The sequence below is a fragment of the Columba livia genome, chromosome 1 (genome assembly GCF_036013475.1).
Source record: "Columba livia isolate bColLiv1 breed racing homer chromosome 1, bColLiv1.pat.W.v2, whole genome shotgun sequence".
In the NCBI taxonomy this organism is placed as follows: Eukaryota; Metazoa; Chordata; class Aves; order Columbiformes; family Columbidae; genus Columba; species Columba livia.
In genome coordinates, this window is record NC_088602.1 from 76,884,807 (window position 1) to 76,900,978 (window position 16,172).

The window sequence follows — 16,172 nt, forward strand, 5'->3', positions numbered from 1 at the left end:
AAAGCTACAGTAATACCTAAATCTAAGAAATCTAAAGAGAATCAGTGTCTGCCTAAGTTAGGCAGCAATAGCAAAGACTGGGTTCCCTGCCACTTGCCATGCTGCTTGCTGCTTGCAAATCCCTGCCAACAGTAACAGCAGACAGGAGAGAAATGGGGGAGGAAAGACAGTGCAGGCCAAACCCCTCCAAAAACTCCCCTGTCATGGCAGCCTTCATGGATAGCTGCACCCCTTCAGAAAGATCTCTTGCTCAAGTCATGTCTGAAACAACTGGCTGTGGGACTTTCCAGAGACTAGCAAGGCCTTCTGCATATGGATGTGGCTGGAGTTGCGGCCTGAAGAAAACTTTAGGACCACAGAAGTAAGTAATTTCAAATATTATTTTCTTTCTCTGGTCTTTTGCTTCAGACCCAGAGGTCTCTTCCTTCTTGCTGCATCTAAATGTGGTGTGATTGTAGCACTGTGCTCAATATAGGGAAAAAGTTGCAGGAACTGAGACTACTTTGAAGAGACTATTGCAGTATTAACTGCTCCAACCAGTTGCAAATTATAACATTGACCTATTGCATAAATGGCAACTGAAACCAATTAAGCTTGGGTTTTTCAAATTTTCTTTCAGCTTGTTAAGCCTGTCCCTCACGTTGCAGTTTATGGTTTATGTTTTAAAAAAATAAAAGGTGTAATGGACAAGTGATCCAGGCAATGGTAGATCTATGCAGAAGTCCCAAGCATGTCACAATGCAACCAGAAAAACCCAGCTTTATCCACCTGAACTAAAGAGGAAGAGGACTGAACTGAGGGCAGAATGATGTTGAGCAGGCTCATTAAAAGTCCTGCACAGCTTTTTCTGGTTTTTCAGCTTCTGAAGGTTGATTCCAATCTCTGCAAGTTCCCTACCTGGGATGCCAGAGGAGGGTGAGGAAGCGATGGAGACCATGGCAGGAATAGTGGTGAATGGGTTTATGTGTTAGATGAGGCTTTTAAAGAAATCTTGGTCATTCTCAGCTATTTGGATTGCTGGCTGAAGGGTATGGATGTATGTGGCATTCAGAGCAGGGTATATGCACAGATGCATGAAAACTGCTGGACTAAGACAGGATGAAGAAAAAAATTCTCCAGGTAGAAACTGTGTTGTTTGTTTGCAGATTCACTCTGTGTATTTCTTCTCCGTAGGTGTGAATATTCACAGCTCTCTCCTGGCAAAAAAATAATGTTTCAATTCTCCCACAGAGTTACCAACTACATTTTTAGATTATTAATTTATTTTAAAATTTCCAGCTCTGAGAAATCAGAGTCTTGCTGAGAAACATCCTCTGCTCATACTTGACAGAGCAGCATAGCCTCCAAGCCAACAAGAATCCCAAACCCTCAGCTGCTCCTCTCCCATATACACACAAACATAACCTGATGTCTTTCACATCATTGAATGTTTGTGGCTGACAGCACTGAAGATCTCTGTTCCTTCAGGCAATGGGGCAATGTGGGGCTGCCTTTGTGTATTTTGTGCCTTGCTCCCATTTTTCCAGCAGACTTTCCTACCCCTTCTTCCTTTCCCCTCATTTGTTGTTCTTCTTCTTCATGAGATCTCTTTGCACAGACTTTCTCAGTCCCTGTTTCTCCTTACCTTGCTGGTTCATGTACCACATACAATGCCCACTATGTGCTGTGCTTGTATCTGACTACCCACCTCACTGTGAAAACCAGCACCAGGCTGTCAGTGGTGTTTGCTGTCCTCTGACTCAGAAGATTTATTCCCCATCCTGTTCACTGCCCTGGCATCTTAAGTTTTTCACATTCCTCACAACAGGGACCCATGCCAATAAAATGTTCATTGGGACCAAGTATGACCTAAAACTAGCTCATAAATGAAGCCTCCTTTTTCCACCCTTTGGCAGCCCTGCCCTCTGTGGCAACTGGAGAAAGCCTCTGCAACGTGTGGTATGCTGGGAACCTCCTGCAAGGACTCTCCTTGTCATCTCAGGCATCTATCTTTAGGAGATCTGGCTGCATGAGGAGTTGAGGATGACTGCTGAGGGTTTATCCTCAACAGGAAAAAAAAGGTGAGGGTGTGTCTGACTGTGTTAGCTTGCATGCAAGGTGAAATTCCAGCATAGGCAAGGTCATCTGCAGTTCTTGCACATTCACTAGTTCAGATAAACTCTGCAAGTGAGCCAAGTGATGGGCAGTGAGCTGCTCTGGATACCCATTGCTGTTACTGACTGCGAGTCAACACAGGACTGAAAACCTTCACTCTGTCTATTTTTTCGCAAAGTAACGCTCACCTTTAGCAGGTTACTGTGGCTGGCACAGGGTTGGAGAAGTTAAAGCCAAGCCACTTCAAATAATCTCTGCAAACAACCAGCTTAGTCTATTTACATCTCTCTTCTGCCTCCACTGTCTGACCCTTTGTGTTTAAAGCAAATTAAAAGCAAATTATCTCACAATAAAAAAAAAGGGTAAAGCAATTTGTGAGCACCTGTTTTCTTCCGATCTTTTTCTTGACTCTTATGAAGAAGTTATGAAGGAGGGAAATAAGTTACCTGATATTTTTCAGATTGGTTACTATGGCTGGGTTTTGTTGTGTTTTGCTTGGCTTGGTGTTTGGTTTGGGTTTTTTTGTTTGTTTTTATTTGGTTTGGAGTTTTGTTTGGTTTTGTTTTCATTTCTGTTTTGTCTTTTTCCTTTTCAGGTTTTACTTATCTAGAAACTTTCCGTGTTTAATAATCATCTTGCGTGTTATTCTCCTTTCTCCAGCGCTGGTTGTTCCCATGTTCTTGTTCCTTGTAGTTCATTTTTAAGCAGCTACTAAGTTTTCTTTAAAGTCATTTCCTCTCACTGAATTCAAATCTTTCCTGGTCTTTTCAGATAAGGGAATTAAATGACAGGTATGTGCTCCCTGTAGCAGGTGTGCCACAGAAGAAAGCACGTCCAGTTTTAAGATTGATCTAGACCCAAAGTGCATGACATGATTCCTATGAATTTTCTGTTTGCAAAATGCAGTTCATCTCACACTGTAGTTTGCAAACAAGGCATGAGAAAATAGCTACCTTTTTTATTACGGAGTGAACCAAATGTTCTTGTTTTAACACTCCTGCTCTAGCTAACAGGGGCAGCAGGACTTGGCCAGGTCTGAGCTTCACAGCTCCAAGTCATTTCTAAACCTTAACTCTGAAACTGTTCATCCTTTACCCTTGCAGTGAGACATGTGCTCTGAAAAGTTTATTCTGCTCAGATGGAAAATGAACTCAGAGGTCTTACTGCCTTTCTCCATCTTGGCCATTATGATCCTGTTCTTTTTGCTCCTGTCAATGCCTTGTGTCAGTTTGGCCTAAATATCCCCCACCAAGCTAAATTTCCTTCCACGCACTGCGTGCCTTCTCTTTGCTGCCAGTTGACGTTTAGCTCCATCCAGTGGGACGCCAACTAGACATGTCCTGTGTCCCACAGCTGCTGGACTTCTTTGTTACAAGGAGGATACATGAGATACTGGTATCAACTGCTCTTTGGCACTGGATTGAATTATTTCCTGGTCAACAGCTAGTTCTGGAACTTGCTTAATCCTGGTTTTAGCTTAGCTGACAGTATCCAAGATGTCATAGCTGGTGCTTCCAATACAACCTACACAGATCCTTGTCCTCAGTCAGACTTTCAAACTCATAGTGATGGGAAAAGCAGGCAAAAGGAATTGGCTGAAATCGTCTTCAAGCACTTCCAAGTGTTTAGGCACCCTGATCTAGATCACAGTGCTGAGTGGAGCACAACCAAGTCTGCAGCGTGCCTTTTGCTTGATTTTCATAACCATGGGAATGCTGGGGAACAGCGTGAGATTTTCCTCTTGCCTTATGGCCAACTCACTGCTACACTCTGTGGCACAAAGAATACAAAAATACTTTTCTCATACTGCACTAATAATTGGCGATGACTAACAACAATTACAGAGGTCAACAGACACGGTTTTCTCTCCTACTTTGTGTGCCGGTTGCCATGGTTGTGCAGGAAGCACAACGCAGGCATTTTCCTAAAGAGAAACTGGAGTCATGAAGGAGGTAGGAAAGGGAGTAAAGCCCTGAATTCAGCTGCTGAGTAGGAAAAACCTAAGGATTCATCTGTTTTTTAGGGAGAACAAAGAGGAGACTGAACTGCAGGTATGCCCACTGAGGCTACAACCACAAGAACCCCCTCTCTTTTTTTCCCCCCAAGGACGGAATAATGAGCAGATGCTAATAATATTCACTTCCATGCTACAGTTCAGAGATTAGATCAGTGAGGGCACTGCAAGAATCTAGAGAACCAGGAAACTTAATAATTTTTTAAGTTCTTACTTGTCCTTTACAAATCAACAGAAGTGCACGCACATAGCACCAAAGGCTTTATAATAAATTCTCTTGTTCCAGCTGGGCTTCCCCTCTACAAGCATTGGGATCCCAAAGTATTTCTGTGCTCCGCTCTGCATTGCTCTACATCATCACAGGCAAGGCAGAGTTCTGCAGGAGACATGCTAAATGGGAGGATGTGGTCATGCATCACTGAAACTTCAGCCTGGAAGAATTTAAAATTGTAAGAAATTACAATTTCCCTTGGAAATTTTAAAGTATTTCAGATAATGTTAATTCTACAGAAGTCTCCAAGCCCCACTTCATTTTCAGAGCTGCAGAGCAGCTGCAGCCCTCGTAACCTGCCATCAGAGAAGTGTGTGATCAGGCCCTGAACTTCATCCCCATAGTCAAAACCCAGACAAACACTCTGTGGTGCCCCATCCACCTACACAGTAAAAGAAAGGCTCGAACTCCATGTCAGATGAACACAAATGCATTTTCAACATGTTCATAAACCAAATCCAGGAAAAATAAAATGCTTTAAAACATCACTAGGGCACAGGTCTGTTTTTATAAAAACTCCAGTTTAATCTCATGGCTGAGATCTGGCAAAACTTTTTTTTTGTGGCTGTTTTTTGTTTTGTTTTGTTTGGTTTGTTTTTGTTTTCTTTTTTCTTTTAAGCAATAAGGCACAAAAGCAGGCAAGTCCACACAGAGAACAAAGCTTAACAAAAATACAATCCATCAGAGCTAGCAGAAGAAGTAATCACAAACCAAGGCCAGTGCGATGGGGACAGTTCTTTTCACAGTCTCTGACTTCCAGCCCTTCCCTTGACCTGGTAGCAAAAAGTATTTCAAAGGGGACCAGTGCCTACAAGAACAAGATCTAAGGTCTGGGCTGCTGCATGGAGCCCTCAGGAAGCACTTGCCTCCTGCCATCCTTCCTTTCCTGGGCTGTTAATGTCCTGCTCCATTTCCAGTTGAACTCAGTGGCAAGCTTTCCATTCCTTGCTTGGAGCAGAATTAGTTATCACCAAGCCTTTACATTGATCAGGAGCAAGCAAAAGCTGAAACAAATTGGAATCAGCTACAGCTTCTCCCCCACCTCTAGAGATTTATTTTTTCTTTTTCTAGAGACGGAGAACAGTAAAAGGGACAACTGCAAAATGTGGACATGCCTGAAAGGTAGTATATGCTCCAGTAAATTGTTTGAATTTTCAAAGATTTCAAAGGGGAGAAGCTTGTGGTGGAAAGCTAAATCAGTCCTTGCACTCTGGTCTCCCAGAGGACATGTCCTCTCCCAGGACATGATCAGCCTTAGGAAGGCAGATTCAGGCCTTCTGGCCACCACAGATTAGGCAGAATTCAGTAGCTTCTCCTCTGTGGGCAAAAAGCCAGTTGATCTCACACCCTCAGTGCTGCAAACATTGCAGCAGAAAACAGTTCCATGCATCAGCCCAAGTTTCACAGACGTGCAGGATTCTATTTAGGCAATTCCTTCATTTTAATTACATTTCCTTTTTAATATATTTATATAGAAAGTTCTTTTATATATATATATATAAATTTAACACAATATTCACCACTACAGGCATTTCAGAATTCTTAAAGAAAGAAAAAAGACTTTGATTGCACCATTTGAACTCTGGATGAGGGAAAATGTCGCAGAGCTTAATCAATCCTCTCTAATACAGACCTAAGTTCCTCTGAAGTTCCAAAGGTTAAAAAAAGAAGTGCTTCAGTCTTTCTGAAGTGATAGCATGGGGTGGACAACCCAGATGAATGTGGTTTATTAGGTAAAATACAATATTAATTTCTGTTCACTTTCCCATCAATAAGGCAGCTCCCACATGAGCTAACATTATCCATGTCCCTCCTTTCCGTCAGAGGATTCCCATCTTTGCCAGCCCAACAATTTCACTCTCAGCTACGCTTAACAGAAGCTGCACAAACATCCTGACTACATGGGAAGAATAAGTGAAATTTAGTCACTTGTTTCCCATTTGTAAAAGTCCACAAGGAACACATGCTGGTGATACCACATCATGATTGAGACTGGGGCAATCTGCAAACTTGGCAATGGCCTTTACACTCTTCACAGTCTCAGGAGAACCAAAACGTATTGCAGGGTCCCTGAGATGATCCTTGCAGAGCTGCAAATGATGTGACAGTCTATTTAGAAAGGTCCTTTCCATAATGTCAAGAACAACTGATTTATCTCTCCTGTACACAAAACTTCAAATTCTGGGCCAGACCTATCTCCCATTAATCTTATCTACCCCTCTCTATAACGCTTCACAGAAAAAAATCTGCTACTGCAGGGTGACAGAGGACAACCTAATGGCTCTGAAGCAAAGATGACATCAGGTCTGACGCTGAACCTGACCTCAGGAATGGCTTAGTAAAGTTGGATCTCATGAAGTTCCAACCACATAGCCAGCACCATTTGATGGGAGATGGCTTCTGTCTTCTGGCTCTGACCAACTATCATGCTCTGGTCCTTGAGGAGACTGCAACTGTCAGTATCAACATGGATCCGTCATCAAGCATTACAGACTCTGCAGAAGTCTGAGTCTAGATTTGGGAATGGTGACACCTGTGCAGTGGTGCACCGTGAAACTAAACAAGTTCTCTCAACTCTGCAGAATCTGAGGCTTTATCTCAGCGCTCTTCATTCAAGCCCACTTGTGACTATAGAGCTACAGTGATGTGACTGCATTAAGCCCACTTCACGAGGCTCTCAGAAGTTTGATGCCTCAACTGAAGGCTGGAGATTGAATTGCAGATAGAGATGGGATTGAGCTACGAAAGAGAGATGTCATTACAGAATCTCTACTTAATTAAGATTCAGGAGCGGGATCTGAGTTCAAATTCTGAAACACCCTTGAAACGTACAGTCTGGATACAGATTTTAGTGGAGGCTGTTCTTTAATATTAAGTAAAGTCTTCTAATAATTTTCTCTTGCAGGAGTTTCACCACTTAGGCCAAAAGCGCTATTACTTACAGGAAAGCTGTTAAAAGCTGAGACAGGGTATTATATACAAATTGCCAGACCTCATTTCTTGTTCATAGATCAGCTTATATGAGAATAAGGAGGGGAAAAAAAAATAGTTTCAAGGTGCCCAGGTTTCATCACATTTTCTTTTTCTTCTGATACATTACTTTGTGAGCTTCACTGGCTCCATTCCAGATGCTTTGGCAGTCATAACTTCTAGGAACTGAGAGAATATAAATCCCTGTCCAAAATAAACTATTTTGTTGACACCAAAAAGGCCTGGGCATCATTTCCACAACTTTTACTTTCTCTAAAGCCTTACTATAATTCCTTATATCGCACCTTCCCAAGTCATTCAACATTAACCAAGCCATGGTGGTTAAAAGCTTTCCCATGAGGCAGTAAAAAAAGCATTTGGGTGCCATGCAAATGCAGCACAGAGCTGCACTAATCATGAGGAGAATGGAGGACTGGCAACTCCCTTGTTTTAATGGGAGGCTGCACAGGCATCTCATGGTCTGGGAGGAGGATAATACAATTTTCATGAAGCTGAGTATTCTGGACCTGCTGTCCACGGCTTGCCCAAGTAAAGCATAGGCTGGCATCTGTGAGAGAACATGGACCCAAACAAGAACGCCAGGCTCTCATCTGGTTTAATATGACACTAATTAAGTGACACAGTCAGTACAGATCAGAAGCTCGTGGGTTGAGTTTGCTAACAATTTGAAAATGCCAGTACTTCAGAAAAAAAAAGCCCTAAACATACATCCGTTGGGAAATTCTGATTGGCCCTCGTTGTGGCGGCTATAGCACTTCCTAACAGATACACAGTTACTGCCCAGAATGTTCATTCGAGGGTCTACAGACTCAGACTTCTCCATGAACACTATTACAGGGACAATCTCAGTTCTGGCAGCAACACCTGTGTTCCAGTCTCCTCCATAGTCACTAGTGACACAAACTGCAGAGACAGCATGGGCTGTACCTGAATTTGCGATTGCCCACGTTGAGACGGGCAATAGATGAGCCTGTGTTGAACATGGAGTTAGAGACTTTATAAAGGAAGCTTTAATTCTATTCCTGTGGTAGCTGTTGCTTATATGAACTTGTATTTGCCTGTAATAACAACAACCCTTCAGGAGAGAGTTTAATTCACTTCAAATCCCTCTCTCAGGATACCGTTCATGATCTGTTCTGCAGTCCCACGTATCATCCTTTTTACCATACTCTCAGTCAATCTGAAAGCACTGAGGGCCGGGGAGGTGACAAACAGCCATGCTCTCAAAGAAACAGTGTAAAATCACAAGGAGAGCAAGTTTAAAGGAAGAAGAAGCACCTGGGGATATGCCACACAGTGGCAATGAAAGACCAAGGGTCAAAGATCGGTCAGTCAGGGTGCAAGGGGCAATAGCCCAAGGACATGCAGATCAGAAATTCCTCTTGCTTTTCTCTACTGTTGGCAGTGTGGAAGACAGCTGGAGATAGTTGCAGAGGTGTCATCTGGCTTTAAGCAATGATGAAAATGGTTGATACCGGCCTTTGTTATGACCGTATGTTTGCTTTCATTGGTACCAGCCTGAGAAGTCTCTACCGCTGGACACCCAGCTGCACACTCATCCCCCAGCCACACAGATCTTGTCTGCTCAAGGAAGGTGTAGCTGAGAGCAAAAAAACTCATGAGCAGGACTTGGAAGACTGAAAGAACAACAGGGCATTTCCTGTCCAGCTGCTTTCAGTCCAGCCCTTGCACACGCTGGAAAGAGCACATCTTCGATGCAAGGACAGAGTTGGAGGCAGCGCCTTCAGGTTGTATGTTTGTCACTGGAACATCCTCAAGTGTCTCACACCCTACGTGATTTGCTCATGCCAGCTTCACCTTTCTCTTGAGTTATCACCAGCCTTCTGCACTGTTTATTTACACCGACTAAATGAGACAAACACGGTCCTTCACTGGTGGCTGGGAAACAATGGAAGGAGGTCCCAAACATCTGGACTTACCTCCTTAGCAATGTGCCCCTACACCCTGGGCTGCAACACTTTGGAACAGTGTTTCCTCCCAGCCCTGTTTTCTATTATACTGAGAATTATTTTTGCTTTTTTTTCATAGGGAAGATAAGACTTTCACAGGGCTTGTTAGACAATGTGTATGAGGAAATGTAAGTTACCTGGGACTGGCTTATCAAAAAAAGCAGACAGTGAGGGACAGGGGTGAGAAAGGGAAGGAAAAGCAAAACAAAAAGACTATGACCCTCCATAGCAAAATGCTTTGCAAGAAACCACAAAGGATTCAGGTCCATCTTGCACGAAATAGTTATAACAACAGCAAAATGGCAACAGAGTTGGTCTTCAACATCCCATCCACCATGGAAAAGGAATACGAGAAGCAGTTGCTAGTCAATCTGCCTCCCACTTCGTCCATCCAGAATCACAGAGCGCCTCTGGGGCTGGTAAAAGCAGCTGGTAGAGGTCTCCAGTCTCTGGCCATTCTTGGGGATGGTCATTTTGTTCCGCAGCGTCACCCCCTCGGGCGTTGTCCGCGAAGTCTCAGACAGATCACCACAAATGGGGCTCAAAGAGGTGGTCTGAGTGGGGCTCCTAATGGGTGATAACAACATCCTGGAGTCTGCTGAAGAGGAGGGGTGGTCCATAATGGGGAAAGGGGGACTGAAGAGAATCAGACTCTGGGGCCTCCCGGGCCTAGATCTATAGGAAGGCTTGGAGAACCCTGATGGCCTCTCCATCTTTGAGGACTGTGGGTTATCTCCAGCTGTCTCCCCCTCAGAAGTGCGCTTTCGGCGCAGAACAGGGGCATCCAGAGCAGGATAATGACTGGACTGAGGTTGCTCCAGTGGAGAGCCAAGGCTGCTGTGCCAAGGACAGGCTGAGTCCTTCTGAGCTGGGTCACTGTTTTCTTTCTCTGCTTTGCCTTTTTTCTCTGTCAGCGGGCTCTTGGGGGCCTCCAAGTGACTCCATGCCCCCCTTTGAGTCTGCCTGGTGGCCTGCTTAGTTTCTGCTTCCTTCTTCTCAGCTGGTGGAGCTGCATTCTGAGCCTGCAGGGGCTGGGGGATCTGGGTGTACTGAATCTTGGGGGGTATCACAGGCACCGCTCTTGCCTGGCACATCTTAATCATGAAGGAGGTCCTGACTGCCGACACACTGACAGGGGCAGAGTTACGGCGGCCAGTGGTGGCATGGGCCACTGCCAGGTAATCCAAGTCTAGATCCACATGGGCATTGAAATGAGATGCCCATGGGATGCCTTTACTGGCAGCAGGGCAAGCAGTCGGTAGGGATGGGACAGAATCACTGCTTTTTACTTCCTTCTGCCCACACAGGAGGTTCCCAGGAGCAGAGGGTATGGACAGGCTCTCAAATGTGAAGAAATCTGGGGCTGGAAGGAGTGAATCCAAGTTGAGGGACGAAGGCCTGGTCTTCACTTTGCGAGGTGTTTCTTCACTTTTACTACTCAGTTGTGCCTCAGTGGCAGAGCATGACGCTTTGGTAATGGTCTCTCCTCCCAAGGCAGTGTCCTGAGACATGGATAGCTCCTCCTTTGTGTTCTTCACCTTTGAAGAGCTGCCTGGGCTATTTTGGTATGGTAAAGACAGCTCAGGCTTTGAGTTCCAAGGGTTTTCTTTGTTCACATCCACTTTCTTTTCCTCTAGAAAAGGGATTCTAGAGGGCCCTTTTTCAGCTCGTGCTTGGTCCCTGCTGAGGGGGTATCTCAGGTCCTCGAGTTTTGAAGGTTCTTCTGGAGGATTTATGCCATTATCATCTTGCTTAGCATTGCCCAGACTAGAGGGAGAAATGGGTTGTGTTTTGGGCAGCTCACAAGTCACTGGCAGAATGTCACTGCATGGTTGCTGGTGGTCACTGGCATCAAAGAAAGAGAATGGGATAGTCCACAAACTCATTACTGTGTCTTTACTGTCCAGGGAGAGGCTGCGACTGAATCTTGGTCTAAGAGAAAGGCCTGTCTCTGCTCTCTGTCTCTGTGGCTGAAACTCCTCTATCATCTTCTCCTGTACATCCTTAAAAGTAGGGGAGTGGAGTGGGCTTGTAACCCACTGGTGATCCTCCCATGGCTCCACGAGTTCTAAGCTCTGCACATTATCTGTCCAGGTATCCTCATCTTCCTGGTCACCAGCATCATGGGTTCTGCTAACAGCATTTCCCTCCTTCAGCTCCTGGATTCCAGCTCCACTCGGCACCTTGGAGGAGAATGTGTCTCTTTCATCAGCAGTCATTATCTCAGGCTTCCCTCTCTGAGTCTGGACTCTAATAAGACCATCCTTTTCCTTCTGCAGCTGGAAAGTGCTATCTTTTTCTCTCCCTAACTCTGGACATGCTCCTTTGGAACACGAAAATCCATCACTTGGGGCAACCTCATTAAATTCTGATTGACTATGAAGCTTCCAGTTCAGGGGAGGTGTGAGACATTCACTCCTGCTGTCGACCACAGGGTGGTGGTTCTTCGGAGTGGCTGTGCCAGTTGGAAGAGTACCCAGTTTGGGTAGGGCTGAAGCACAGCTCTGCTGTGCATCCACATCAGACTGGCAATTGTGGAGGCTGTCTTGTCGTTCCGTGCCAGTGGCACAAAATAAAGGCACCTGAGTTGTCATTTGTGGTGTTCTGCTTGCGGATTTCTGCTCAGACAGTGTTGGACTCTGCCCTCTATCAGAGGAAGAAGTATCTGTTTGTACTGAGGAAGAGGATTCAGAAATTAGGCCCCTCTTGGGGAGCAAGAGCTCCTCTTCAGGTTCGATAATTTTCAGTTCCTGCTGTATCTCTGGCCACAGTGGTTCTAGAAGGGTATTTGTAGGGTCCTCTTGAGTCTGAAAAACATAAGAAATGCCATGATCTGGCAACTCACAACTTAACAGTAAATACCCCTCCATTTTCCTCAAACAGCCCTCTTAGAATAGACAGGCTCCTGGATGAGCATGCTCATGAGTACAGAAACACAGACACTGCTACAAGTTCAAGGAAGGAAATAATTCTATAAACAAGTGGGTTTATGGAAGAGAAGATCCAAGGTGCAGCCAAAATGAGACCTGGACAGATGTACTGAAAGAGTGAAGTGAATGAGTAGCTGGAATGTCTCAGCCTGTTTCTCAGCTCTTCCCATTCAGACTCACTTGGCCTCGCCAGAGGATCTGCATTCCCTAGTTGCACAAGAACTGGAATGAATAATTTATTCAATGAGCTATGCCAACAGATCTTTAAATAGCTGTCCAGAGATGAGTATCGCTGTAAGAAACTTTGTGAAAAAGCCCTGCTAGAGATACAGAGGATATAAAACTAATAATTAAAAAAAAAAAAAAAAAATAAAAAAACCCAACTGTGTAGAGAATGGAAGAAATAAAAGGACTGCTCAGGCTGTCCAGGACAAATGGGACAGCAAAAATAGAAGGAGAATTCAGAGGCCATGGGTCAAAATGCTCAGACATCCGGACAGTCTCACATCTGGGGAGTCTCAGAGCAGACAGATTGCACTGGCTGCAATCGTATAGCTGCAGGAAAAGAAGACCAAAAGGGGACAGTAGGTAGTCATGTAAAGGTAAATCACCATATGTTGATGTGGACAGAAATGAAATCAGCCTCTGGTCAATTCTTGACCCTGCTTAGCCTAGGTCATAGACTGAGTTTTTGTGACTATGTACACACAATGAAATTTTAAACAACCAGTCACCACCATCACATTGTCCCCCATCTCTTTTCTCATGCCTTCTTTCTTACCACATCTCTTAAGCGTGACCCTTCTTCTGTCTTGGCTGTCTTGATCTCCTGTTGGCCACAGCTGCTTTCTGTGGAGATATCCTTCATCTTGAGCTGTACTTTCTCTGCCTTGTCTGTAAGGATTGGTCCTGTATGAACCTCTGAGGCTGGTGTTTGTTCCAAGGTGGGACTCTGCTCTGAGGACTGCTGGGGTCTGCTGGTGCTGCTTGTGCAGCTACTTTGCGCACATAACGTCTCCTGATTTTCCACTGCTGGCTGTGGAGTTTCTAAGGGCTCAGGTTTCCTGGCTGCCACCAGCTCCTCAGGGTGAGAGCCTGGATCAGAAACACAAATGAACAGTGTAACTACTTATGACTGAAAATATGTTGCTTTTTCAATCCAAAGTCAACTAACAAAGCTAAAGAGCTCCCTCTGGGCGCAACAGGATGTTCCCAGGAGGCCACCCACCTCCCCAGCCTCATTACTGAAATGAGCGCCAACCTGACCTGCTACTGTCAACACCCGCCTGCTACAGCTTGGTCTCTTTCCTGCCACATGAACAGCCTGGAGCAATCTCCATGCCAATGAGCTGCAGGGCACCTCCATTAGCCCAACAGAGGCTCCATGTCCCACTCCTTAACACACTTTTACCTCTGGATGCTGCCGCTGGTGGGGTGGGCCCTGGCTGTTTCTCCTTCCTCTCTGGTGCCTGCTCTGTCCTTGTGTGGGTCCCGGCTTCCAGGGCAGAGGGGCTTGTGCTCTCGGACACCAGGGAAGAGAGCTCCTCAAGGCTGGAGAGGGAAAGCTTCTCCTTGGCGGGCACACGGCAGGGAGTGCTGTTGGTGCTGATGACTGCGGATACCCGCAGGGGGACAGAGACGGCAAAAGGCTCTGAGATGTTTAGGGCTTTCCGCTGGTGACGAGGGGAGGCCTCCAAGGGGAAGAGGCTGCTTGGGAAGCCTGACTTGGCTGTTTCGGAGGTGTAGAACATGCGGACGCCTTTGGAGGAAGTCTGCTCGTTTTCAGCATCCTCTCCTGGCCGGAAGACCTTCAGCTGCTCGGGGGGTGACTTTGCCTGTGGTGTCCTGGGAGGACCTTTCTCTCCACCCAGCTCTGAGCTTCCTTTGGCCCCCATGGTGGATCCTTCCCGCTCCCACTCGTTCTCCTTGCTGAGGTCGTATGAGCTGCCTGTGCCTCCCGTCCGTATCTTCATCACAGGAACAAAAAAACCTCCAGTAGTCACTGCCCGTTTGAATCTGCTCTTCTCATCCTCCCCTAGAGACAGGAAGACAGGAACAAGTTAGCGAGAAGCAAAGAAGTAGCAAACAACCTTCCTCTGTGAAGAGCCTGTATCAATCCCTCCAGGGATGAGTCCTGCCCTGGTGAACACCCACATTTCCCCAGAGAGATGGCGACAGCAGGCACTGAAGACCTTCCAGGCTCCAGCCCTGGGGCCTCCATCAAGCTGGGCAGGTAGGACTGGATAGGATTCCTTCCAGTGGAAATTACCTAAGACTTTTATTAGAGGCTCTTCTCAATCAGATGCAGCCAAGTCTGGGGCTAGAGTGCATTGCCCACAAAGATCGCAGCTCTGGGCTTTGTCAGCTTATTGCAAACACTTTTCACTTATGAATGGGAATTTTGTGCCCAGAATAACTGAAAATTAAATCAAAGCAATCCCACTGCTAATAAAGGTGCAGCTAGGCACAGTGGCAATTCTCAGGTACGTACACCAACATCAAAGACACAGAAAAGGGTTAAAAGAACATGTGCACAAAGGTAGAGGCATATGTCAGCAGCCATGGCATAAGCATACAAAGAAACACAACACTGTGAGATAGGCAAAGCAACAGATCACTGCATCCATACAAACGCAGGGGAAAGCTGAAGATCCAGCGGTGCAGTCCTTCACTCTTACAGTATAGGCTACTGATGTCTCACCTTCCACTGGCAGGGAACACAGTGAGTCCATGCTCTTCGCAGGCCGAATAGTTGCTTTTTCTGTGGAAAAGGAGGTTTCAGACCCTGTGGCTTTGCAGGTTTCAGCCATAAACACCAAATGCTACATATAGATGGGTGTGCCAGGCAGACATCAGAGTTATTTTCTATTTTCAAGCATTCCCCCTCTGTAACCACACCACAGGACTTATTACCCACAACATTTGTCCACACAGCTGGGCATCTGCTAGTGCTAACAACAGCTTTGCACCTGCCAGACATGTGGAGAGCTATACTTAACCCAGCCAGTCAACATCATCTCTACTGTGAAGCAGTTAGCCGTCCCCAAAGCTGTTATGTGCCACTGCCCTCCCCAATCAAGTCACTCTATTGGTTGTGGGGACTTTTTAACTAAACTGACATAAATGCCTTCTCACCTCTCATTCCTGACAGCAAATGTTAGGTTATTTTCACATTGCACTCCCAGGCTCTCTTACTGGCATGAGCACCCCCTGACTCCAGCAAGCACGCTGGGAAATTTGTGAGGGCAGTAGCAACCTGTTTTCCTGGTCATCCCTCTGGATGTGCTTGTCCAGAAACAAGCTGCCATTTGTCACCAGACACTCTACAGGTCTGTTCCTGAGAGGTTTTGGAAGTATGTAGCTGTTACAGCTCTGAAAAGGGGAGATGGGGGGAATGTAGCTGGCAAGGAAGACATGTTAGTCTCTGGCAGCCCAAAAAGGGCCAGTGCAGCTCTGGAAAATGTCTAGGAGCAAAGTCTGCTGTTTACAACATTGCGCAAAGTAGGTAAGGCGGGAAGTGAGCAGGGTTGTTGAACTTCATTTGTTTTCATAATTACGGCTTCTGGGACCGACTTTCACATGAGCACAGGAGAAACTCCAGCTACTTTTTTGCATTTATATGGAGTCTTGGCTACCTTTTACATTCATATGGCATGATGTCTTGAGCACTGCCTCCTCTTTCACAGAGGAACAGAATTCAAGCTGTGGAGCTCGCCTTTTATGTGACTTGCAGACTTGTGTGCATGGACACAAACTGTGTTAAAGCATGTGCTGAGTTTCACCAGCAAGTTCATCTGTTTCCTCACATTAGGCTGTAAGCAGAGAGCACACAAAAATATAACATGGCAGCTTCTCAAAAGCAGTACTTTAGTGCCTAAGCCTCTGCACACATCTGTGCATTT

The 16,172-nt window shown here is 45.6% G+C and overlaps 1 protein-coding gene across 2 annotated transcripts in view; it reads right to left on the reverse strand.

Moving 5' to 3' along the window:
• Positions 1–4,793: 4,793 nt before the first annotated feature.
• ARHGAP31 (Rho GTPase activating protein 31) overlaps positions 4,794–16,172 on the reverse strand; it is a 61,322-nt gene continuing 49,943 nt past the window's right edge. Inside the window, exons 9-12 of one of the 2 annotated variants that reach the window (XM_005511454.4) lie at positions 14,972–15,031; positions 13,682–14,305; positions 13,052–13,365; positions 4,794–12,147 (exon numbers count right to left, since the gene is read on the reverse strand). In XM_005511454.4, the coding sequence (XP_005511511.2) occupies positions 9,703–12,147; positions 13,052–13,365; positions 13,682–14,305; positions 14,972–15,031 (3,443 nt within the window). In that variant the 3' untranslated portion in view covers positions 4,794–9,702. Of the gene's footprint in view, positions 12,148–13,051; positions 13,366–13,675; positions 14,306–14,971; positions 15,032–16,172 lie in introns of both variants that reach the window. The other variant, XM_005511453.4, reaches the window with a different exon arrangement.